The sequence below is a fragment of the Mauremys reevesii genome, linkage group 1 (assembly GCF_016161935.1).
Source record: "Mauremys reevesii isolate NIE-2019 linkage group 1, ASM1616193v1, whole genome shotgun sequence".
In the NCBI taxonomy this organism is placed as follows: domain Eukaryota; kingdom Metazoa; phylum Chordata; order Testudines; family Geoemydidae; genus Mauremys; species Mauremys reevesii.
Window position 1 is genome coordinate 48,199,884 of NC_052623.1, and position 27,791 is coordinate 48,227,674.

The 27,791-nt window shown below is 41.2% G+C and overlaps 1 protein-coding gene across 5 annotated transcripts in view; it reads right to left on the reverse strand.

The window, feature by feature from the left end:
* The window catches only part of ATP8A2 (ATPase phospholipid transporting 8A2), a 541,088-nt gene that overhangs the window by 32,276 nt on the left and 481,021 nt on the right, over positions 1-27,791 (reverse strand). For all 5 annotated transcript variants that reach the window (XM_039520497.1, XM_039520502.1, XM_039520500.1 and 2 more), the window contains 2 exons: positions 8,684-8,772; positions 279-383 (listed from right to left, as the gene is read on the reverse strand). In XM_039520497.1, the coding sequence (XP_039376431.1) occupies positions 279-383; positions 8,684-8,772 (194 nt within the window). The remainder of the gene's footprint in view (positions 1-278; positions 384-8,683; positions 8,773-27,791) is intronic.

Consider the following 27,791-nt stretch of genomic DNA (forward strand, 5'->3'; position numbering starts at 1 on the left):
AACAAACTTAGTTTAATCTGCTCTGGTGACCAAGTGGTAGTGGTACATGCCATCATGAAGGAGATTTGAGTTGGAGTCTCAAATTTGGCTTTATGCAGCAATAATACAGGAGAAATGAAGTGGAAAAGATGGATTTAAAAAAAGAAGTGAGTGGATGAAATTGAGGAGGATACTTAGGACCCCACCTAGAATTAGGTATGAATGAAAAAAGAAACTTGGGGGTGGGGGTGAAGGAGGAAAAATATCTGTTCTTTAAATTAGGATGGAATTGCCCCCACCTCTTTCCATTACTATCACGAAGCATAGCTTTTCCCAGTTCTTTGGATTTAGTTTCCAGCTCCTGAACCTGCTCCAGCAAAGTTTTATGGTAGGTATGCTTGACCCTGTATCACAAGGAAAAGACAAAAAAACAAAAACAAAAAACACATAAATGTTCACATGGCTGTAAAAGACCAAATTTCTGTCTCAGACACAAAAGGCACAGAGCCTTTGGTTTGGGAAGATTTGGGAAATAGGGTAATGCAAGACTGTACAAGCATGGCAATTAGTCCAGATTCATAATATCTGGGTAATGTTACATGAAAAGGGCAGAACTGAAAGACTATAAACTCAGTGTAGTTCATCTTCTTTAACAGAACACTCTGTCTGTGTAAAACTGTGCAGAACTGCTGGACTCCGGAGACTTGACACCACTGCCATGGCACTGCTCAAGAACCGGTCATCCAAACAAAAGAGCAGGGTTTCACTGAATATTCATTGAAGTAAACCATGATTCCATTTTGTCCTTTGAGCCACACATTGCAGTGCACTGAAAACCTGATTACAGTCTCAGATAATCATTGCCATTCAAACCTTCTAATTTTCATTTATGAGTACTGTGATACTGCACCCCATATTCTTCATAGTGATATTATTATGATATGATTATAGCGTAATTATGATGTGTTTTATGTAAGATAAGCCGTGTGAGATGTCATTGGAAAGGTTATGATTTGCTGAATATGATTATCCTATTTGTATGCATGTATCATTTTTGCATCTGAATTTATGAATATTGACTATTATCTGTATTTCAAATGTAGTTATACCTGCGTGACACCCACTAGGCAAGATGCTTTCTGTCTAGATAGCTGGTTGGGAAGGGCCTATTCAGGGCAATGAGCCATTAGGGAAAACAATAGGCCTTAGGAGAAGTTTATCTCCCACCTGGTGAGCCTTCCTGGAACACTCCAAACAGCTTGTAAGTCATAGCTGCTACGACTCTACAAGGACATGTGACCAGGCCACATGATTCTGGACTCTATCTTGAGATATCAGTATTTTTCCAAAACCGCACTGGGAACCAAGTTTTGAAACAAAAGGTTCCCGCCATATGCTAAAGCTATATAAGGCTGGGAGTGACATCATCTGTGGTGCTTCACTCCCCACACTAGAGGACTCCTGAAACATCTGAGGAACAAAGACTGAACTGGGGGAAGTGCTGGACCCAGGCTAAAGGGATTTCTAGCCTGTGTATGAAGATCTGAGCACCCAAGCTTGTGCAGTGTGTGCCTTAAGAGTCTATAAATCTGCCTGTACCATCAGTTATGATGAGTTTCTGCTAATTCATATACAATCTATTTAGTATATTAAGCTTAGTTTGCATCTTTTGTTTATTTTCTAGGTAATCTGTTTATTTTATGTTTTAATCCAAACCAGTGAGCTTTGACTGGGGTGCTTGGGGAAAATCTCTGCTTGGTTACCCCAAGTGTGCATTGTCCTCTTCACATTGAGGGAGAGGCGGACCGGGTATTAAACCCATATACTGGCTAGATTTGACCAGGGCAGGATGGTACTGCTCTGGGGTCTAGGCTGGGAAGCTGGTGGTTAGATAGCCTTCGTGTAACTGCAGCTGGGTGTGTCCATATCTGTGTGAATGCTGGTGGAAGTGAGGCTGGAGGGCTTTGCAGCTTATCACAGCAGTACAATGTGAAAGGGTGCCCAGGCTGTGGGGGTCAGAGGGCTCAGAGGTACCTCAGTTCCCGGAGGCACTCCAGGGGGAACCAGTCACAAGTATTTCCAATTTTGTTAGACTTAAAAGATGCTTCCCTCCCCAATCAGCTTCCAAAAATAAAGTAACAGAACTGGCTGTGTCCTATTTCCTTGGGTGTGGCATGTAAAGAACAATTTTTGTACCACAGGCATAACTAAAATGTATACATGCTTGGGTCTCTGGAATAAAGAGACTTGGGCCTTGTTTCAAGACTCACTTACATCATCATTCAATTATTGAATTATGCTTGTGTAAGTGAGGGGAGATTCTAGCTCTCTATCTCCCTATTCACAAAGTAATTAAAAAAATTCAGGAATATCTTTCTCCAATGGACAGTTTCAGCCTCCTCTTTTATGTCACTTAATGGAGAAAGAGTATCCCAGGAGATAATATTGATTTATATATGACAGCAAAATACATTTGAAACAAAATGGAGTCAAGTTGCCTGAGACACCAGTATAGACTTGAAAAGATAAAATATTTGCCCCTCAGTATTAAAATGGTATGTTCCAATTCCAGAGATGGCAAAGACATCCTAGGCAGATAGAGAGACGTAATTTACACCCAATAATCCAAAACATAGTTTTAATCTGTCTGCATTATGGGGAGGTACTGATTGATGTACACATCATTAAAAGGTAACCAAGATACATTCATATTATTAATTCTGTGATTTTCATTATTCCTCCTGCTAAAAACACTCACTACTGTGGACAAAAAGTCCATGCTGATACTACAGGTACTGCTATTTATTTACTTATTTTTAAGGACAGCATTTTCAAAACTGACCTCTAATTTTGCATACCCAATTTTAGGCTCCCATGGTTTGACTAAGCAGCCATGGCTCTCAGTAACATAAATGGTGCAGGATCAGGCCCCAAGTCTCAAAAGTGGAGGCACCCATAGTGAATGGCCACTTTTGCAAATGTGGGCCTAAACATGCACCTGAACACAAAAGAAGAGGCAGCTAGAGAACGAAGGGCTAGAGAAGAGGAGTATGAGAGGCTGAAAGGAAAAGGAGACTCACATAGTATTAAAGAATACAGTCCTACTAACATACATTAGCAGTATACTTGAAAATAGAAATAAATACACCCAAATCAAGAGAGGGATAAAGCTTGAATGGTAGCATGGACATATACTGATAGGCAATGAAAATAGAGTAACAGGAACATTTTAAAAGTTGTATAGTTTCAAGAATGTTATATTACTCAGAACTGCACAAAAATTAATTAGATTCAAGTTACTGTGGCTACTTAGACTAATAATTAGACTCATCCTCCTCTTTGAGAACTGAAACTCTGGACAGTTTTTAGGAGATAAAGCCTGCTTTAAGCCTTTGGCTATTAACTCTTATAATCTTTCCAATTGACTTTGCTTTCACATTCTTCTTGATTTGACTAAATATGTTAAAACATTGACCTTGAACTTATCTCCTGCCTTTTAAAGAGACAATATCGAGTACTGTAGACTTGAGGAGTTTTAATGTCTGTATAAATTTGGAACTTTACAAATCCTCCAGATTTACTTTCATATAGAGAGAAATCTGGAAAAGTACAAACTATCCAATCTCTTCGAAGACTCCATGTTCATCTTTTCAAGTTTCCATTCACCATAAGAGATTAGAGAGATGCTTTTCTTTTCTCTCCCCAGAGTGAATACTGAATCCAGGATGTAAACATAATGGGCCCTTAGCAACAGAGAGTCCAATTAGTGAAGTACAGTAAAAGCAAGCAATGCATTGAGAAATTTCACCATATGGCAAAATATTGTTGCCTTAAAGTCTGAGAGCATCGAAGTTATTTTGAAGTAATACAAAATGATGGACTATGTGGGTACGGCATCCTAGCTGGGTATCTAGAAAGTACTGATACGAAGCCACGTCATTGTCATATTATTGGATATTTCCTTGGAGCAAGGACCTCATTAAAACAGACAGTAATGGTGGGAATTTAGTATTTGTAAACGGCTAATGATAATCCATCCACGTGTTTCTAAAGAATAGGTGCTACAAAATGAAACTCTTATTCTTCAGGGCCTTACCCTGCTCTCATTGAATTCAACGGCAAACTTCCCATGGACTTCAGTGGGAGCTGGGAGAGGCACTTTGCCCAACTGCTTTTTTCAGAATGGCAGAAATGAACCTTTGAAACAGGAAAAGAAAGGGACAGGTCCCAGCTGTGCCTTGTACTTCACAAAATATCCTAGCACTGGGATCATTTCTCATTACTATGAAATCCCCTGTTCCATATTATTGGTTACCAGGCAGTAGAAGTGCTGCAGAAAAACAGGTTTTCTGTAAGAATGTTAAGAGAGTAGAACAGAAGAACATTCAGGGCTTAACCGAGCATTTTAGACACACCCCCGGGTTCAGAGTGGTGTGGAGCCTCACTACCTTAGGGGAAGAGCTTCTTATTAGAAGAGTTTACTCCTGGGGGAATTCTGCACCACTGTGCATGCACAGAGTTAGCTTCCCCTGCAGATTTGTTTCTCTTCAGAATATAGATTCTGCTGGAGAGATGCTGCAATTACAGATTTTGCCCACCAGGTGCCAGAAGAGAGGGCAGCCAGCCAAAGAAACTGCTCTCACAGCAGGGCCCAGTGAGGAGGCACTGGACGGACAGAATGGGGCACACAGGGCTGCTGGGGAGGTCACAGAATGGGGTGCAGGCTCAGGAGCTAGTGGGGTGACAGCATTGAGCCACTGGCTGAATGGGAGGGGGGCTGCAGGGCCACATGGAGACAAGGGATAGGGAGTGCAGGGACACACGGGAACGGGGGCAGATGTGCCTGACTGAATTGGAGAGGCAAGGGGTCAGCCAATGTCTGCATGGGGTAGGCTCCCCAACTCCCTAACAATCCTCCCCCCACAAACCTCCCTGCTCCATACTTCTCCCACCCTCACGCAACAACCCTCCAGGTTTGCTCCCAGGCTTCTTCCCTCAACTTCTCCATTACCCTTGACTCCACCAAGCCTTTCTACTGCTTCTGAGAGGTACAGGAAATACGTTTCTGTATTGTAGTTTAAATGAATTACTCAACGTTCTGTATTAATATGCATAGAAAGGTATCTATATGTAAAAAAAAAAAAATCCTGAATTTTTTTTGTCTGCATTGTTACAGACATAGTTGCTGACAGGTATTTTGAAATAAATTACCAAAATAATTGAAACTGACAGGATTATATTATGTCATTTTGATAATTAAAATATGAAGAATTTTAAAATATTGGATGCAGAGTTTTTAAAGTTTTGGTATAGAATTTTTAATATTTTGATGCAGCAATCCCCCAGCAGTAAGAGTTGCAGAATTTGGACTTTTATAAGAAAGAAACAACCCCTGTATCTTTACCAAAGCTGAAATCAGGAAATTGAGTCCAAGTTAACAATGTGATATTACAGCCAAGAACTTAATAGTAAGCTTCCTCCTCTTTCTGAAAAGAAAGGAAAATTTTCCACATTTTCTTGATTCAGTAAAGAGGTTTCAGGCACAGAGCTGCAGGGAACATGGGAGATAAGAGGTCTGTTGACAACTGTAGCCTACATAACAAAGGAAATATAAAACTAGCTGAAACTTGCCAACATTACACATTTCTAGAATGGGATTGTGTCCCGGTTTAGAAATAAAAAGATTTGCATGGGTCTGGAAATATACTTGTTCTTGTCCCTTTCAGTATTCTACCAGATGTAAACTGTACTCTGCACTTACTCTGTTCTGGCAGCATTCCGTACTGAAATTTAGCATATGTCTTTTGGGTCACAGGAATGCCCTTTCTGTGGACATATGTTTCATGTCCAAAAGGAACTGAAAGGGGTAAACTCCATGACCAAGAAAAGCCAGAGCTTCTGGAATTTTATGTCTGACAATAGATTCTGCTAAATTATAGACAGCAGCATTTAGTCCCTGCTGCAGAAAAAATCTGTCTAGTCCCTCTAATTTCCAGGGCTTTGGTCATAGCTCAAGTTTTGCATGGCAAGCCTCTTGAAAAGGAAACAGACCTTTACTCCTTACATATGGTAGTGCTGATAGCTGTGTCATTTCATTTATCCTAGTTTAAATGTTAATGGTGTTAATTTTACAGCAACGTCTAAAAAAAATCTTGTTTGGGAGAACAGATTCCTTGCTTAACATTGATAGGGGCCTCCTGTTTAAAATCTGTTGGACAATACCCAGTAAATCAATCTATATTTGTCTAGTGAGCTTCACAATCTATTTACATTCCTGGTCTGAACTAGTGAAAAGACACTGTTGCTGAAATCTCACTAAAAAATATACAAAGAAGAATTATTCAGGCTAAGTCAGTAATAGACATTTAATGACTAATCGTTTCTGATGACTGGCCCTTTATAAGATTTTACAATGCTTTAGCCTGAGCACTGATAAGAAGAGAGGGCAACTTGAGGACACAAGTTTGACCTGCACTAACTGTCTAGACAAACATTTTCAAAATCAGCTGGCTAATATTAGACACCTAAATCCATATTTAAGCCCAGCTCCTGCGAACAGTTACGTACATATGTACCTTTAATCATGAGAGTAGTCCCAGTGAGTTCCAAGTGGGTAAAATTAAGCAATGCATAACTCTGTGTAGGATTGGGGCCTTCGTCACACTAATTAACTGACCAGATTTCAGAGGTGAAAATCAGGCCACTTACATGCCTTACTTTAGGTATTCAAGTTTGACATTTTGGCCTCAGTAATTGTTGGACTTGTTCTACCATTTTCAACAGAGAAGTCTAACTGAACACAACAAAAACACTGCAGTACAATGCCCATATTAAATTATAACAGGCTCCAATGGAAATGTTATATTACTGACATTAACGCTAGGCATGGTAATGCAGCTCATGAATGTTGATCCAATGAACTTTAATGGAGAGAAAGGAAATATTAAAAAAAAATTGTTATTGATTTTTGGTAGGCAAGTATAACAATTTAATTTTGCATTAGTGTTGAGCCCACAAAAAACACATTTACAGTATCTATACATGTAGCCTGATTTATCCTCTTATATTGACATTTGACATGTGTGTGAGTGTTGGGGAAGTTGTCTTACTCTCTACTGTATTTCCTCGATTCCTTCTGTACCTTCTACTCTTCCTCCTGAAAAGAAGATTTCCTCAGCTGGTCAGGAGCGTGATGCAGGTTGTACAGATTACAGGTTATGAGGCTTTCACCTTATGGCTTTGTGACAAATCACATATTAACCTTGCTATCCTCCTATTCCACTCTAGTGAGGATCTGGAATACTAGCCCCAAGCCTGGAAGAACCCTAGGCCCAGGGGCGGCTCCAGGCACCAGCGCAGCAAGTGCATGCCTGGGGCAGCAAGCCGCGGGGGGCGGCATGCCGGTCGCCCTGAGGGCGGCAGTCAGGCAGCCTTCGGCAGTGTTTCTGTGGGAGGTTCGCCGGTCCCGCGGCTTCGGTGGCAATTCGGCGGCAGGTAGCCGAAGGCGTGGGACCAGCAGACCACCCGCAGAACCGCCGCTGAATCCGCGTGACTGGCAGACCTCCCACAGAAACACCGCCGAAGGCTGCCTGACTGCCGTGCTTGGGGTGGCAAAAAGCATAGAGCTGCCCCTGTATGGGCCTTCTTCTGTAGAACATAATGAAACATGGCAGTACCTTTAATAAGGAACATAATGGTAATCCTTTCTTCAGATCATCATTCTTCTTCTTCAAACAGAAAGGCACTGCTAATATAGTGATACAAAACACGACCTATATTCTGAGTCCACGAGAATCACTTAATTTAGGCTGAATATCAAGAAAAAAAAGCCTAACAGATCTTAATGGTCAGGAATATGACATTTTCCAAGGGAAAAAGTGGAAACCTGATAGCTTGAGACATTTAAAACTAGACTAGACAAAAACACCAGTAATTCTACAATAAAAAGCAATCCTGCTTTGCAAGGAGATGGAGTAGATGATGAAATCAGTTTCTTTCATCTCTAAATTCTTTGAGTCTTTTACTTTCCTCAATGCTTCCAACTCTCAGCTACACTTGATCTTTCTTGTGTGAGGGAAAGAGTCATTAGGGCTTTTCTCCAACAGTCAAGTCCCAGGACTATTGTCCTCTGTCCCAAGTATGTCCAGGAAGCCTCACTGAGGAAGGAGAGGCCTCAGAGTAGCCGACAAGCCAGTGAGTGTTTGCAAGACAAACAGACTTAAAATGAAACGGCCAGACAAAATACAAAATAATTATCTATACAGAGAGCCACTGTTTCTCTGCCTACAAATTAATGTACCGTTACGTTCCACTCTTTGGATAACTAGCCAAAATGAATAAAGTTTTGGCCCCCTTTAATGCAGACAGGACACCTTTGGGGCCTGAAGCAATTGGCCTGTTAGAAGTATACAATGCAAATAATCACAACAAGAAAGAACTTTATTGAGCACAATGTATCCTTGGAAAGTACTTCATGGATATCTTGGCTATTAATCCACTTATATTGCTTGTGTTATTACAGATGATGAACTCACACAGCTTTTGAGTTAAATTCTATAAATATTCTTGCATGAATGTCACTATAATTTAGCATTTTGATAAAGTGTTAGTAGTTGTGTGATTGAAAGAAATGGAACTGAATAAACAATAGATGAAGAATGATTTCTACAACAAATATAATTACTGTTGTATCCTTTAAACTTACGCTCTCCATGCCACATCTTTAACAAGGCACGCAGTGGGCACCAGAAATAAACCAAGCCAGAAGTATCCACATCTCAGCACCATTCCTGCCTATGAAGAAACAGAAATAATTAAGGGATGGATCAGCTCCATGTCATAGTGAGTAGGTGGTTGTTTGAAAAGAATAAGTAGGTGACAACATTATTAAATAGGCATAAAGGGCCCGATCCAAAGCCTATAGAAGTCAATGAAAATAATCTCATTGACTTCACTGGGATTTGGATCAGGCCTATAATAAATAAATGGTAACGATACTTTACATTGGTATCATCCCTCTCATTCCAAAGGATGTCAAAATGTTTTAGAAGTACACACGCAAATCAAACCTTATTGCTAAGACCACTATTGATATAAATCTGTGAATCCACCTATCCAAACAGGTATAGATCCACATACGTAGAGCCATGTGATGTAAACAGTTGACCATCTTTCTTGCCCTTTGCCACCTAATCCTTCAGGACTCATTTGAACATTCCAGATCTCTGAGCAGCTTCAAATAGCTGTCATTTAAAAAATTCATCAATTGGCCACAGAAATGTTTCAGCCTTCTCCCACTTAAATATGGAATATCCTCCCAAAATGTCTCCTACCTGAGACCCAGGATGGGCCAGATTCACACCCGTCCCCATGACAAGTTTTTCATACCTTCTAATATCTCACATCCTTGCAGGATTAGCAACAAAAGCATTATAGTTTGGACAGAGTTATTTCCAGAATTCCAATGGGGTCCAGCACTCATGTCTAGCTCTGGAAGGCTCCAAGATAAATTTACTTAAAGTCATGGCAGTGCTATTTATAGACAATCTATTTTAGGTAATATTTAGAGTTTTTTTGTCTCCCTTCTGAACCTTGTACATTTAGGCTAATGGTAACTAGGAGACCTCACTACAGGTTGGAGGGATACAAACAATAATTGCTATAAAAATATTTAACTACATGTGTTTTTCTATAAATGTGACATATACAGGATATGTGATGGTGAGGTGTGGTGTAAGGGCTTTATCAGAACTTCTTTGGGAGGAGCTGAAAAACTCATTTGTTCTCGCAGTATTCGTGAATGATGTTCCCATTCCATACTTAATCTTATAAACCTTTTTCCCACATTATCTTGTATTTTATGCAAAATACCCACATACACACACGCGCACGCATGCACACATACATACATACATACAGACAGACAGACACACACACACTCCTCTTATTTATTTACATCTCTACGGCATCCAATGGTACCTATCAGAGTAGGATCTTGGTGTGCATATACACAGACTCACACAAATGGAAAAGCAGGCTCACCACTGAAATGCAGGCATATTTGATTTAACTATGCAACACCACTGCTCAACAATTTCAGGAAGAAGTGAAGAACATTGTGTGTATCTGAAACATCAGGGGAATTTAGGTAGATGTAGAGAGTGAATTTAGATATGCATGGAGTGTAAAAAGAATATAGACTCTGAATTTAGGCTTGTGATAAGTACTGTAGGATTTTTAGTTACACTTGGTGGTCAGGACCTTAATTTTACACTTCAGTAGAAAAACAGTCCTCAAACCATGCAGAGGCATTGGATCATGATTGAGAACATAAGAACAGCCATACTGGATCTATCTATGGACCAATGATCCATCTAGCCCAGTATCCTCTCTTTCAACAGCGGCCAATGCCAGGTGCTTCAGAGGGAATGCGCAGAACAGGTAATCATCAAGTGATCCATCCCTGTCACCTATTTCCAGCTTCTGGCAAACAGAGGCTAGGGACACCATCTCTGCCCATCCTGACTAATAGCCTCCATAAACTTATCTAGTTCTTTTTTTAATGCAGTATTGATTCTGATTCTGGAGGGAAAACAGCTAGTGGAACTTCCTGTAACACCTGGAGTACTCCTTGGTCTCTCATTATTTGATTTGTTTATAGGTGGCCATATCAACAGTGCAACCATAGTTAGCAACAACTTGTCCCTTATTAGCACTGGTTTCAGGTAGGCATTCCTGAATTCATCCATCAGTTGTTGGATGTTAAATCCTCCACACTATTTCTGGAGTAGGGTGACCAGACGTCCCGATTTTATCGGGACTGTCCCAATATTTACTTGTTTGTCCCACGTCCTGACTGATGTTCAGTCGGGTTGCGAATTGTCCTAATATTTTGCACTCTGGCGCACAGGTGGAGGGGGCTCGTGCCCCCAACTCAGCTCCAGCCCTGCCCCGACTCCGCCCCTCCCTGCCCCATTGGATCCCTCCCCAAATCCTTGCCCTGGCCCCGCCTCTTCCCCAAGCACACCACATTCCTCCTCCTTCCCTCTTCCTCCCAGGCTTGCGCGAATCAGCTGTATGATGGGAGGGGGGAGAAGCAGGATGTGGCAGCCCGCTCAGGGGAGGCGAAGGTTAGCTGGTGCGGTGGGGGGCAGGGAGCTGCCGGTGGGTGCGCAGCCCCCACCAATTTTTCCAGCGCCCCCCCATGTCCCGATATTTCATATCTCTCATCTGGTCTCCTATTTCTGGAGAGACAGAACTGCAACAGAGATTAAAATATACTGAGTGCTAAAGCACTTATGGCTTTTATGGATACTTTGCCACTCAATAGAACAGGAAGTAAACAAATTCCAGTCTGAGAATCAGTTCTAGTCTATTTGTGATCTCTCATTCCTGCTTTCAGATTAGAAATGCTTGCACCATATGGCTAGTTTTGATGTGTGATGCTTATCTAAGGAGGGGAAATCTCTATAGCCTATTATAAACCCAAAGGCTGAAATGTAACATAAACAAACAAACAAACAGTACTGGCAAAATACCTTCCTAATTACCTTGTTTCTTTGCCTTGGGTTTGCTCCTTCAGTCCTTGCATGATCCTGCCATCCTTGCACATACTAGTATTCCTTACTTACGTGAATATTCCCAATGACCTCAGATGGACTACTCATACAAGTAGGACTTAGTGCAAGCATTGCAGGATGAGGACTCATATACATTTCCTAATATTTGTGCTTTTGATATTTTATGCTGTGTTTTTTGCCTTCACTGTTGAATTTTGCCTTGGTGAAGTATTCTTAACATACAGAACAGTCTGAGAACAAATTAAATAGAAATTTAAATATAATTATTTTACAGTCTTGTCAACTTAATTAATGGTTATCATAGCCAGCAGGTATAATAGGCCAGGGAAGGCTTCACAGCTGCTGCCACGGGATGCCAGATTGCGGGTTTTTACTTTTTACTTACTATTATGTGCTATTCAGGTTCTGGGGCAGCTGAGGAGGTGGTATCTGCTATTCAGCTTCCTGGGTTCATCAGTAATCTCCCTGGACTCCAGGGGGATTATTGAAGAACATGGGAAGCTGAGTAACAGATACTGCCTCCTCCACCTCCCTTGAACTTGCATGGTGCATATAAAAAGCTCAGTGTCAGGGAAGGGAGGTGCACTGGCACAGCTGGGGGCTCAGGGCAGCCAGCACGGCTTGGGGCAGCCTGGGGCTGGGGCAACTCAGGTCATTGCAGCTGGGGCCAACCTGGAGCTCCTCCAGTAGTGGGGGGGAGGGGCTTGGGCTGACTGGCCGGTGTGGCTGGGACCGGCCCATGACCCCTCCAGCAGCGGGGGGCTCAGGGTTGCAACCACCCCAAGGCTCCTCTGGGAGGGGAGGAGGAGGATGATTTAGGGCTCTAGCCGCGGGGGGCAGGGGGGAAGCTCCTGCGAAAGGGGCAGGGCTGGGGGGCTAGCCTCTCTGAAGGAAGGGCCCACCCGCTGCCCATGACATTGGTTATGATTAAGTCAACCTTATAATTTAAATTAAGGTGAATTCTCTGTATGTTCCCAAGAATCTCAAACTAAATGCTTTTGCTTGTGATTGTGCTCTTTATTTGTTCATTGTGAATAAATAAAATGTGCAATGACAATTGAATTATTCAATTCCTCTGTCCCCCTCACTTTGACACTGATCCTACCTGTCAGCCTCTCACACAATTGCCTGCAAGCCACACAGTCGCCTCAGCTTGGTACAACCTCTATGAACCTGTCTGTAAGACCCCTTCCTTGTCCACATTTGTTCCTCTCGGGTTACACCTACATTGCAATAAGCGACCCAAAGCCCTAGCTGGACCAGGTCAGCTGACTCGGGCTCATGGTTTTTTTTATTGCAGTGTAGACAAACCCTTAAATACCCATTTCTGCCATTCTGTTTACAGTGAATCAAGTTGACTTGTATATACACATCACCTATTGTTGTTCCCCTCTATTTGTCTGTCTGTCATTAGGGACAATCATGAATGGAGGGATGGAAAAACAAAATTCTGAATTCCTGGGAGGAACATAACATTTCTTATCTGCCCTTTTACACGTTGGCGGTAGGATGGCAGGAGCTTGCCACACAGTCTTTGCTGGACCCAGTAGCACTTCACTAATGGGTAGTGCAATCTGGGTGGGTGATGATTGCACAGTGTGCAGGAGATTGTGATATGAATTTTAACTTCCTCAAGAGGCAACTGGGTGGAGTCCACCACCCTCTTCACAAGGTCCTGGAACAGATAAAAATCATCAGCCATCGATGGAGGTGGAGGAATGACTACCTCATCCAGAGACGAAGACAAAATAGGGGTTTGAGGGATAGACTCCTTGTCTGCCCTAGGCTCCTGTTCTTCAAAGGCCTCCTTATGTCAGGGGTTTGATGGTTTCATGGTGCAGTGGAGCTGAAGATCTGGCAAATTGCTGCCAATATGCTGCCCAAGGATCCTAGTATGGCCACTGCGGAGGCAAATCCGGGGAGGAGTGGTACCAGGACTGATTCCATCATCCCTGACTTGGGAAAAGGTCTTTGCCAAAGTATGGGTTATTGTAATCATAGAATCATAGATTAGGGTTGGAAGAGACCTCAGGAGGTCATCTAGTCCACCCCCTGCTCAAAGCAGGACCAACCCCAATTAAATCATCCCAGCCAGGGCTTTGTCAAGCTGGGCCTTAAAATCAAGGGCATGAGAGCACCCACAGGGACACTACTTGAAGAAGAAGTGCCTCCTTATGTTTGTTTTAAACCTGCTGCCTACTAATTTCATTAGGTGACCACTGGTTCTTGTGTTATGTGAAGGGGTAAAAAACACTTATTCAATTGCTCCAACCAGTTCAAGATTTTATAGACTTCTATCATATTCACTCTTGGTCATTTTTTTCTAAGATGAACCTCCTCTCATATGGAAGTTGTTCCATATCCCTAATCACTTTTGCTGCCCTTCCCTGTACTTTTTTCAATTCCAATATATCTTTTTTGAGATGGGGCGTCCAGCACTGCACACAGAATTCAAGGTGAGGGAGTTCAATGGATGTATCTAGTGGCATTATGATATTTTCTGTCTCATTGTTTATCCCCTTCCTAATGGTTCCTAACATTCCGTTAGCTTCTTTGACTGCTGCTGCACATTGAGCAGATGTTCTCAGAGAAATCCACGATGACTCTAAAATCTCTTTGTTGAGTGGTAACAGCTAATTTAGATCCCATCATTTTGTATGTATAGTAGGAATTATGTTTTCCAATGGGCATTACTTTGTATTTATCAAACACTGAATTTCATCTGCCATTTTGTTGTCCAGTCACCCAATTTTGTGAGATCCCTTTGTAAGTCTTTGCAGTCAGCTTTGGATTTAACTATTTTGAGTAATTTGTATCATCTGCAAATTTTGCAACCTCACTGTTTACCCCATTTTCCAGATCATTTATGAATATGTTGAACAGCACTGGTCCCAGTACAGATCCTTGGGGGACCCCGTTGTTTATCTCTCTCCACTGTGAAAACTGACCATTTATTCCCACCTCCATTTCCTATTTTTTAACCAGTTACTGATACATGAGGAATCTTTCCTTTTAACCCCTAACTGTTTACTTTGCTTAAGAGACTTTGATGAGAGACGTTGTCAAAGGCTTTATGAAAGTCCAAGTACACTAGAGCCATTTGTTTGTTGATCTTGTCCACGTTTGTTGAACCCCTCAGAAAATACTAAAAGATTGATGAAGAACGATTTCTCTTTACAAAAGCGTTGTTGATTCTTTCCCAGCAAATTGTGTTCATTTATGTGTCTGATAATTCTGTTCTTTAATATAGTTTCAACCAGTTTGCCTGCTACTGACGTTATGCTTTTTGACTTGTAATTGCCAGTGTCATCTTTGGAGCCTTTTTAAAAAATGGGCATTGTATTACTATCCTCCAGTCATCTGGTAAAGAGGCTGATTTAAGTGATAGGTTACATACCACAGTTAGTGGTTCTGCGATTTCATATTTGAGTTCCTTCAGAACTTTGGGGTGAATACCATCTGGTCCTGGTGACATATTACCAATTAATTTATCAACTTGTTCCAAAGCATTTGCTTCAGTGGACCCACTCTCTGTTTACATTGATGTAAGCACGGGAGTCAGACTCATTGTTTCTGCACGCTGAAGAACTTTCCGTCCCAGTGGATGATGTACAAAGGAAGAGCATCGGAGGAAATGAAAAGCCATGTGATTGGGTGGTGCGGTTTAACATGCATCTTCTGAGTCCTTTGATTTTTTATTACCTTTTTCAATTTTATTTGGTGTTTATTATTTTCAGTTGTCTCTTTGTTAACACTTCCATGGGAGGTTGGGAATTAAGAGGGGAGATCTGAGGTTTATAGGCCTTTTGGAAGAGATGAATTTTGTGAAGGGAATTAAAGGAGGAGACAGTGGAGGCCTGGTGGGCTAGGTCAGAGATGGGGTTCTAAGCACATGAGACTGGGAGAAAAGGTACAAAAAGAGGAGTGTGGGCGCAGGACACAAAGGGATCAGAAAATGGGATAACAGTGTGATTTAATTCTCTCATCTCCCTCAAAAAGAATAAAAGGAAACTATCTCACGGATTTTCAAGAATTCTGAACTCCTGACTGACCAAGAATTCAACATCTGTCCTAAGGGGCAAATCCTGGTCCCACTGGAGACGGTAGAAGTTTTGCAACTGACTTCAATGAGAGGAGTTGTTGGTCTTAAAACTCAAATCCTGCCCAGTCCACCACAGGTGAGAGGAGAGCAAGACTGCTGTGCACAGCAGCTCCTTTGGGTTTCCACTTGTTTCTCCAACTCACCTGGAGTTCCCCAACACCTATCTCAGCTATTCGCGGTGAGTGGTAAAGGTAAGAATTGGGGCTAACACAAATAAGAAAATAATATTACAATCAGTTTTTGTCTTCAACCACAGCCAGCCAATTAATTTTTTGGGAAAAGACATGTTAAACCACCAGAACCATGCTACAATGTCCAATCTTTTCAGTTTGAGGGTCAAACATATTATTTCAAAAAGGGAAAGGGGCCACAGTCAATACTCAGTGGCAGATTTTCTGCCCTTTGCTCCACATCCAACCAGTACTGCTTTAACTTGTGCTGGAGCAGAGAATCAGGGAATCATAACTGATAGGGAGTTCTCAGCTTTTCCTCTCATCCAGGCTTCCTACGTCTGTAGGGGAGGAGAGATATTCTTAGCTCATTCCTTCACTAGGCTCAGGCAGAGTCAGATGTATCTTGCTCTCCTTGGGGCTCCCTAGCCTGGAAGGGAAGCAGGAACTGGAGCAGCCAAGGCTATTCTCTCCTCCTTCCTATGTGATTCATCAGGTGGCCACAGAGGTGGATGTGGATAGCAAGGACAGAAGCTGCTAGGTGTGCTCCCAGCTGAAGCTCACTCTAGAGCTACTCCTGGGACTGAGGAGAAGCAGTGCACCATACTTCCCCTTCATAGCAACAGAGTGTGTCAGACACAGATTTACAATCTCAGGGCATGGCTTAGAGAACACAGTCTCAGTTCATAATTAAATACACATTTTTTTTTCCATTACACAGTTGCCCCTGAAGGCCTCAAGTGATGGCCAGGCTACAGCTTGGACATTGTTGCTATAGATTTCCATAGGCTTCCAGTTAACACTTTAGGCCTGACTTCAGTGGATGCAGGATCAGGTCCCTAAATTGAAAAATCAATCACAAGTGAGTGGAACAACATAGCTGCACAAACCCCTCGACGAGCAACTGATGGATCTACACATTTCTGTAAACCTTCTCTGAAAGGTCTTCTTCCTTTAGAAATTGAATATCTGCAATCAATGCAGCCACTAGATCACACTGCAGTAAGACTGAAAATTCTGTAGCATGAAGATGAAACAATTTCTGTTCAGAAATGTGTACTGAAAGGTTTGCCTTTAATGCCTGCTGGAAAGGGGGTGGTTACAGCAATATCCTGATTCTGGTATGCACATTCTGATTCACCAAAGAATGTCATGTGAGGTCTCAAAGGAAAGCCGGTGTCACAGTGATCATTAATATCCTTGTGAAATGTATATAAAGCTACTATGTAAGGAGTTATGTGTGTGTGTGTGTACATGTAAAATATGTTTTTAAGTCTGTAACAAGATATTAGACACAGCAAAGGTGAAAACCATGTTTTCCTCCAGATATGAAGTATGAAATGTTTATCTGTCAGAATGTAAATCAAGAATTGTAAGCTAACACAATGGATGCCCATTTACATATGAAGTCAAATTTTAATGAAGAGATGTGACGTCAACAGGAGAAAAAAGCCATGGGGGGGTTATTTGGTCTATGGTACAGACAATGAACTTTAGGGGTATTTCTAGAAGGCAAAGGAGACACTCCATTATCCTGCACCTAAGAAGTAAACAGACAGATTGTTTACATTTATGAAAACAGGATCTCAGGCAACCTTGGTTGAAAACACTGAAGAGGACTTTGGGTAAGAAACTTCTTTAGACAGGAGGGTAAGCTGTTAGTTAAGTTTATTCTCTAGAAAGCATGTTCTGATTTTGTATTACATGTAAACATTTGTTTCCAATGTCTTACTCAATATCTTCTGAATTTCTAGTCTTTGAAAATAAATATTGTTGTTTTCACTATAAATATATCTCAGTGCTGTGGTGTTAAGCAAAGTGCTGCTGGTCCTGAGCTGAATCTTACAAGCTAGTATGTGTACTGTTCTTTGGGGACAGCAGATCTGGCATTTTTGTGAGTGTTCAGTGCACAAAGGAATGCTCGGAGAGGACTCAGCGGTTGATGTGGGCCTGTCACTAACATGCCCAAAGGGAGCAAAGCCTGTGGGGGCCTGGAAGGTAGTGCTTGTGTTGCCAGAGGTTGGTGGATTTAGGGAGCTGATTCACAGCAAGCACAGATAAGGCTGATTTATGTTAAGGGCAGGTGAGGTGCCACACAATCCTGGCTACCCCTGGGGAGCATCATACCAGTTCACGCTGGAATACAAACCGTACTAGCCACAGTCACATTACAAATCAGCTCTCAAACATGACTGTATTTAGGATTTTTTTCTACTGTTACTGTAGTTAGTTCCATGATGGACAGATTTACTAGCTTCAAGGGCCGACAGGTCTGATGGGCAGATTTACTAGCTCCCCTCTCAAACAGATGTGTAACCAGAAAACGTGTCTGTAGCCTCACTGGCTAGGGTTAGTAATGAAGTGATAAACAATTTGAGGCAAAGACCTGATTTTCCTCCTCCTTACATCTATGTAAATCAAAAGTGACTCCAATGAAATCAATGGAGATATGGTGCATCAGAGTATTTCTGAGTCTGAAACAAATAAGTGCAACTTTTTCAGTAGCGTAAGAGTTCCCATTCTAAAATGACTTGGGTTAAGAGAATGACCTCTGGCTGGCTGGTGGCTTTTACACAGCGACACACCAGTCAGTGCTACTTAGGGTATTGTCTACTCCAGGGGTAGGCAACCTATGTCACGCGAGCTGATTTTCAGTGGCACTCACACTGCCCGGGTCCTGGCCACTGGTCCGGAGGGCTCTGCATTTTAATTTAGTTTTAAATGAAGCTTCTTTAACATTTAAAAAACCTTATTTACTTTACATACAACAATAGTTTAGTTATATATTATAGACTTACTGAAAGAGACCCTCTAAAAATGTTAAAATGTATTACTGGCACACGAAACCTTAAATTAGAATGAATAAATGAAGACTCAGCACACCACTTCCGAAAGGTTGCCGACCCCTGGTCTACTCTTTGATCTGGAGGGGTAAATTCCAGCTCAAGGAGACATGCCCACACTAATTGTGATTGAGCTAGCACATTAAATATAAATATATAGTGCTGCTGGGGTGGCACGAGGAGTTAGCTGTCCTACCTACATATCTGTCCAAGATGCTAGGCACGTCTTTTGGATGGCTAGCCCCTGTTGCCACTTGCACCGCTGTGGCTATGCTCTATTTTTAGCACACTAGTTCAATCAAAGCTAGCACAGGTATGTCTCCTTGAGCTGGAATTTATCCCTCCAGCTCAAAGTGTAGACAATACCCTAAGGAGTACTGACCGGTGTGTCGCTGTGTAGAAGTGCAGACACACCCTAAGCCACATTAACATTCCCTCCCCCCAATGTATCCACACATCCATGAGAGCAGGAGAGCGGTAGGGAAAAGTATCTGTAAGATTTTTCTCTGCTATTTTTTCTTTTAATATTGCCAATTCCTATTAAAAAACCTTACAGTAGGCTAAAACCAGTAGGATTTCTCCCCCGCCCCACCACCACCCCAATCTCTTTTCTTTATCCCCAATGCCTCCTTTCCCCACTGCTGTGGATTTTGCTGTGGAGGCATGGTGCCTCCATCTAGTTCTTGTGATTAAGAAGTAATGTTATAATTGGCCCACCTATAGGTGATTCTCATATGAAAAACTGACAGTCACATCATGGTCACTGCAGGGAGATGGGTCCTGAACAGGAGGAGGAGAAGGCTAGAAAGTAGAACAATAATACTAGTATTATCAAGTCTCGTGATTTTGTCACGAGTCTCATGATATCTGTGGTTTTCATAAAGCCCCAGCTTTAGGTATTTAGGTGAGAATCTTGGCTTTCTTTAAAAAACTAAGTTTCTAGCTCCCATGGCTAGAGAAAAGCTTGAAAACATAACAAGTGCACCCTAGAGGCTCAAAAACCAGAACGCAAACTAAAAATACCCATAATTATTATTTAATACAATTTAATTATCTCATGTCTTTTTGGACCCTCATGATTTTTGAATTTGTGTGGCTGGCAACAGTGTAATACAAAAAACAATTAAGAAATCTCAGATATCTTCAGGAAAAACATACAGACACAGGCCTCATTTACACTAGTGAAACATCAATTAAACATTCACTTCTGATTTACACCAGGGTGACAGCAGAATGAGGCCATTAAATCTTCTTTAGGGGAGGGATAGCTCAGTGGTTTGAGCATTGGCCTGCTAAACCCAGAGTTGTGAGTTCAATCCTTGAGGGGGCCACTTAGAGATCTGGGGCAAAAATTGGCCCTGCTAGTGAAGGCAGGGGGCTGGACTCAATGACCTTTCAAGGTCCCTTCCAGTTCTAGGAGATTGGCATATCTCCAATTATTACTGGGGGGGATTTAGGGGGTCCTGCCCTCCTTGCCTGTTGTCCGCTGTGCATGTTGAATTTAAATTGCAATTAACATTAATTATTTATTTATCATTTTATGATATATTATAGGGATAGCTGGTATGGGCATGGGAAAGGAGAAAGGGAAAAGAGGGAACAAACGCTACTGATAATTGTGAAGGAAACAACATAGCATGGCAATAATAAATTAATAAAAAAAATTAATAAAAGTGTTTGTACAACGTAGTAACGTAGGGGGCAGCACATGTAGTTGGGAGGCTTGCTGCAGCAACTCTATTGGAAGTTGTTTTATTGGTAAATTTGGTAAACAAATTATTAATTTTTAAATTTAGACCCAGACCCCCACCCCCACCAAGCAACTGCATCAAACCCCCCCCCCCCAGGGCCGCCCAGGTCTGTCAAAAAACAAACCCTATTATAATATAGAACAAAGGTTAACTTCTTCTTGTCTGTCTATATCAGGGGGGGGGGGGATGAAGAAGAGAAGAAAGAGGAGAGGAAGGAAGCTCAGCTAGAATGCAGAGCCTTATCCAATGCCACAAAGCAAGAGAGAGTCTTACAGGCAGGCAGGCAGAAACTAAAAAAAAAAAGAAAAAAGAAAAAAAAAACAAAAAAAAAAAAAAAACTGAGTGTAGCTGCAAAATCAACAACTGATACTCCCAAATATTAATTTTTTAGTAAATGCTAATTTTTGGTTTTTTTTTTTTATAGTAAAAAAAATTTAACAGGCAGAGGGGAGTTTTAACCCTCTCCCTGCATGCATGCTTGTACTATAATAAAAGTGCCTCAGTGTGTCTGACCCAAAATCAAAGGCGTGGTCAATTTTTCCACGACATTACCTTTATTCTTCTCTTTTCTCTTATTCCTTTTTATGGCATATTTTCCACAGTGCTAGGATATATTTTACTGACATATATTTTTATTGTATTTTTAGTTGCAATTTAAATATAAAATATTAATTTTAAAATTGCAATATCTTGGGTATACATTACACGGTAAATGTATCTCTGTTTTGTGTTAACTAGAGACACACACATGCATCATTACCCAAGAAAATACACATTGCTATGTCTCACCTTTAAATTAATATAAAACACAGAAGCTTCTCTGTGTTACTTTCCTATTACTACTCAAATGGCATAGTATTAAGAATGTTAATCAGATTGTGTTTTAATCTGATTTCCTGGTTCATTGACAGTGTACACTACAATGTCATTTGATGCAGAGAATACAATGTAGAAACAAAACAATTCATTTACAAAGTTATTTAGAGGACACTGCTAGGTTACAATCACTTTCTTCTTTTGCTCTATCTCATTAGCCAGGATCAGCAGTGCAGACCCATACAGCATGTGCGATTGGCACAACTTTCATAAAACAACTGGCCAGGTCTGACATTCTTGGTTTGAAATCAGAGTTTTACTTCCCCTAAGTGGGCTGCCTGCCACAGCTAAAAGCCGCATCTGCCCGACAGAGGCACAGAGAGATCAAGTTACTTGCCGAAGGTCACCCAGGAGGTCAGTGGCAAAGCCAGGACTAAAACCCAGCTCTCCTAAGTTTCTCCCACTCCTGTACCCATTCCACTGCACCACACTGCCTCCCTTAGGAGACACCCACCCCTACAGTACAATCACATTTCATGTAAACTGGCACCAGTGACCTCTTTCAAAGATTTCTTTGCAGCACATTTCTTGTGTATATTACGATATATAATATATTATATTTCTACCCTGGATGAGAATCCACCATGTTCCTAGTAAGTTGGCCCAACCTCACTGTTAAGAATTGGCACCTTATTTCTAGTCCAAATTGTCTTGCTTCAGCTTCCAACAGTTGAATCTCATTATGCCTTTTACAGCAAGACTAAACAACCCATCTATTAGAAATTTCTTCGTGATGTAGGTACTTGTAGTCCGTGACCAAGTCATCTCTTAACCGTCTCTTGGATAAACTACATAGATTGCGTTTCCAGACCTTGACTTATTCTTGTAGCTCTTTTCTGAAACCTTTCCAATTTTTCAACCCTTTTCAGTTTTTTATCAAAACTAAAATTATAATAATGCAGACACTAATACAAAGGATGTTTTGCAAATCAGAATACAACTGACAATGAGGCAGAGATACTTGTCTTGTTCACATTTTTGTTTGCACACTTAGGTGTGAACTGCTACATTGCACATGATAGTTACACCATATACTGTCAAGTATCAGAGGGGTAGCCGTGTTAGTCTGGATCTGTAAAAGCAGCAAAGAGTCCTGTGGCACCTTATAGACTAACAGATGTATTGGATGCATCCGACGAAATGCGTATTCACCCACAAAAGCTCATGCTCCAATACGTCTGTTAGTCTATAAGGTGCCACAGGACTCTTTGCTGCTTTTACCATGTATGTGTATCTTCAGTTAGTAACTGTTCTTGTTTGGTATCCACACCTTTGTCAATGCAGTTTTTAATAGTAGCCACTCTTACATAGTAGCTTCCCTTGTTTAATAGCTGGGTCTTTATCATGTAAGCTGCAGGGGGGAAATTAAATTTTACAGAACCCATCTTTGAATTAAAGGCTCAGAGGGAGTAATTATGTTTAGCAGAACCATTGCTTTTCAATGAAGATATACGCTACAGCAATACAAAACACTACATATGCACAATTGGGCTGACTTATAGTTACAGAGGGAGCCCATAACCTTCACATTTCCTGATTTTTCTGTATTTAGATTTTCAACTGTATTGCTGCATTCATAATTTTTTGTGCAGAGCAAATCTGTGTTTCAGGATGTCGGTCCTCTTCCTCCCCTCCCTCTCCCCCACGCCAGATGAGTTAGGCTGTGTTACTGAGCGGTAATATGATTTATTGGGAAGAGCATAAGGTTTGTAGCCAGGAACTAAGTTACAGTCCCAGCTCTTCCATTGAGTGACTATGTGGCACTCAGCATGCTACCTAACCTCTTTGCCTCTATACTCCTTCGTCTGTGAAATGGAGGAGATAAATACTTATCAGTCTTACACAAAAGTGTTGTGAAGATGAACTTGCTAATATTTGCATAATGCTTTGAAAATTTAACTTGCTATATCAGTACTAAGCAATATCATTTTCCCAGTTTCCTAAAACTAATTTTTTGGTTTTCTACCCATTTCTCTAATATCTTTAAGTCCATGGGGGAGTGGTGGACCCTGGTTTTTAAAGTGGCCTTAAAAAGGGGGCTGGGGCTGCTGGGCTGATGGCTGGCTGCTGCAGCTGAGGCCCCGCCCAAACTGCCCCTGGGGGGGAGGAGAAGCAGGAAGCCAGCAAGAGAGTCTCTCTCTCTCTGCAGAGAGGAGAGAGATGGGCAGAGGCTGAGAGAGCTGAGACTAGATACCTGAGTGGGCTGGGGGGGGGGGCAGGAGGAGAGGGAGGGGGAGGCCAGCCAGGAAAGCCAGGCCGCGCGGCCTAGCAAACGCCCACACAGGTGGGGAGGGCAGAGGGAGGGGGGGGGGGGGGCAGCAGCAGCAGGTCCAAACCCCCCTGCCTGTGTGATGTGGGCTGATACTGCAGCCCTGCCCCAGGGGTGGGGCTAATGACTGACAGACTGTAGCCACTACTGAGGCAAGGCGGGGGATGGGGTGGTGGGGAGGGAGGGGATTATAGATAGCGGGCACACCGGGCACGGGGAGGGGAGGGGGGCCAGCCAGAGAGCGGTCACCAGCACGCCTGCCGAGGGCGCAGGGGGCCGGGAGGGGACATTCCGGGACTGACCAGCAGGAGGCGCGGCAGGGGCGAGTACCACCCTGTTACAGTCCATTTTTATTTTTCCCCATCCTTCAAAGTTTTTTTTCCATTCGCTGCACCATTGTATCATTGCCACATTTAAATGCACAGTGTAACCTCAGAGTTACAAACACCTCGGGAATAGAGGTTGTTCATAAGTCTGAAATATTCATAACTCTGAACAAAATGTTATGGTTGTTCTTTAAAAAGTTTACAACTGAACATTGACTTAATACAGCTTTGACCCTTTACTATGCAGAAGAAAAATTCTGCTTTCCCCTTATTTTTTCAGTAATTTACGTTTAACACAGTACTCTATTGTATTTGCTATTTTTTTTTTTTGGTCTCTGCTGCTGCCTGATTGTGTAATTCCAGTTCCAAATGAGGTGTGTGGTTGATTAGTCAGTTCGTAACTCTGGTGTTCGTAACTCTGAGGGTCTACTGTATGTGCTTTTGTACTGCCTTTTCCAGATCACCGATTAAAGGGTTTTTCACAGATTCACAGATTCCAAGAACAAAAGGGACCATTGTGATAAACTAATCTGATCTCTTGTATAGCACAGGCCATAGTACTTCCCCAAAATAATACCTACAGCAGATCTTTTAGAAAAACATCCAATCTTGATTTTAAAATTGTCTGTGATGGAGAAGCCATCACGGACCTTGATAAGTTCTTCCAATGGTTAATTATTCTCACTGTTAAAATATTATACCTTCATTCCAGTCTGAATTTGTCTAGCTTCAACTTCCAGCCATTGGATCTTATTATACCTTCCTCTGCTAGATTGACAAGCTTATTATTAAATATTTGTTCCCCATGTAGATACTTTTAGACTGTAATTATGTCACAACTTAACCTTCTCTTTCTTAAGCTAAAACGATTGAGCTCTTTGAGTCTATCACTATAAGGCATGTTTTCTAAACCTTTAATCATTCTCATGGCTCTTCTCTGAACCCTCTCCAATTTAACAACATACTTCTTGAATTGTGGGCACTAGAACTGGACACAGTATTCCCGCAGGGGTCATATCAGAGCCAAATACAGAGGTAAAATAATCTCTCTACTCGTATTTGAGAGTCCCCTATTTATGGATCCCAGGGTTGCATTAGACATTTTGACCACAGCTCACATTGGGAGCTCACATTCTGCTGATTATCCATCACAACCCGCAAATCTTTTTCAGAGTCACTGCTTCCCAGAATAGAGTCTGTAAGCATGGCCTACATTCTTTGTTTCTAGAAATACATTGACATTTAGATATATTAAAATTAGGGCTGTCAAGCAATTAAAAATTATTCATGATTAATCACGCAATTAAAAAAATTTATCTCGATTAATCATTCATTTAATTGCACGGTTAAACAATAATAGAATACCGTTTATTTAAATATTTTTGGATGTTTTCTACATTTTCAAATATATTGATTTCAATTATAACACAGAATACGAAGTCTACAATACTCGCTTTATATTTATTTTTGATTACAAGTATTTGCACTGTAAAAAAACAAAAGAAATAGTATTTTTCAATTCACCTAATACAAGTACTGTAGTGCAATCTCTTTATCATGAAAGTTGAACTTACAAATGTTGAATTATGTACAAAAAACTGCATTCAAAAATAAAACAATGTAAAATTTTAGCGTCTGCAAGTCCAGTCAGTCCTACTTCTTGTTCAGCTACTCGCACAGACAAACAAGTTTGTTTACATATGCAGGAGATAATGCTGCCCACTTCTTGTTTACAATGTCACCTGAAAGTGAGAACAGGCATTCTCATGCCAACATTGCAAGATATTTATGTGCCAGATGTGCTAAAGATTCATATGTCCTCCATGCTTCAACCACCATTCCAGGGGACATGTGTCCATGCTGATGACGGGCTCTGCTTAATAACAATCCACAGCAATGCGGATCGACACAAGTTCTTTTTCATTATCTGATTAAGATGCCACCAACTGAAGGTTGATTTTCTTTTTTGGTGGTTCAGGTTCTGTGGTTTCCACATTGGAGTGTTGCTCTTTTAAGACTTCTGAAAGCATGCTCCACGCCTCATCCCTCTCAGATTTTGGAAGGCGCTTCAGATTCTTAAACCTTGGGTCCAGTGCTGTAGCTATCTTTAGAAATCTCACATTGGTACTTTGCATTTTGTGAAATCTGCACTGAAAGTGTTCTTAAAATGAACAACCTGTGCTGGGTCATCATCTGAGACTGCTATAACAAATATATGGCAGAATGTAGGTAAAACAGAGCAGAGGACATACAATTCTTCCCCAATGAGTTCAGTCACAAATTTAATTTTTTTTTTAAACGAGCATCATCAGCATGGAAGCATGTCCTCTGGAGTGGCGGCAGAAGCATGAAAGGGCATACAAATGTTTAGCATATCTGGCACGTAAATACCTTACAATGCCAGCTTCAAAAATGCCATGCAAAAATGCCTGTTCTCACTTTCTGGTGACACTGTAAATAAGAAGAGGACAGCATTATCTCCTGTAAATGTAAATGAACTTGTTTATTTTAGCGATTGGCTGAACAAGAAGTAGGACTGGGTGGACTAGTAGCCTCTGAAGTTTTACATTGTTTTGTTTTTGAGTGCAGTTATGTAACAAAGAAAAAATTCTACATTTGTAACTTCACTTTCACGACAAAGAAATTGCACTACAGTATTTGTATGAGATGAATTGAAAAATACTATTTGTTTTGTTTGTCATTTTTACAGTGCAAATATTTGTAATAAAAATAATATACACTGATTTACAACACAGAATACCATATAGCTGAAAATGTAGAAAAACATCCAAAATATTTAACACATTTCAATTGGGATTCTATTGTTTAACAGTGTGATTAAAACTGTGATAAATCGCAATTATTTTTTTAAATCACTATTAATTTTTTTGAGTTAATCATGAGTCAACTGCGATTAATTAAAATGCATATTGTTTGCTTGTGCCCAGTTTACCAAGAGATCCAGGTTGCTCTGAACCAGTGACCTGTCCTCTTCATTATTTACCACTCCCTCCACTTTTACTTTGTGTCATCTGCAAAATTCATCAGTGATGATTTATGTTTTCTTCCAGGTCATTGATAAAAATGTTAAAAAGTGAGGGGCCAAGATCCGATCCCAGAGGGACCCCACTGTAAACAAACCCACTTGATGATGATTCCCTGTTTATGATTACATTTTGAAATGTGTAGTTAGCCAGTTTTTAATCCATTTACTGTGTGCCATGTTAATTTTATATCGTTCTAGTTTTTTAATCAAAATGTTGTGCAGTACCAGATCAAAAGCCTTACAGAAGTCAAAGTATTTTACGTCAACATTATTACCTGAACCAACCAAACTTGTAATCTCATCATTAAAAGATATCACATTCATTGGACAGGATCTAGTTTCCATAAATCCATGTTGATTTGCACTAATTACATTACCCTCCTTTAATTCTTTATTAATCAAGCTTTGCAGACCTGCATGGAATGAGTTGCAGAATCAGGGCCTAAGGCCCAGACCCACAAAGGTACTTAGGTGCCCAAGTCCCAGTTTTAGGATCCACAAAATTCCCACCTAACCCCTTAGGTGCCTGAACTCACTTGGCACATAAATTTTCAGTGTAAAAGTTCCCCAAGTGGCTACATTTCAGCCTTGGTCATGCACACTACTGCCTCACTCTAGGTGTCCCACTGCCTATCTCCCACCTAAACCCCAGAGCAATTAATAAACTGGAGAAAATAGTTATTTGCCTGTCTCTCTCTCATGCGGGGCCTGATCTGCTAGGCATGCTCAGAAGCTGCCTACCGAATCAGGTCTCATTCAAAATCTGCTAGGAGTGATGCCACCCACCTTATAACTTCTAGTCCAGTGGTGAGAGCACTCATCTGGGATGTGGGAGACTCAGGTTAAATTC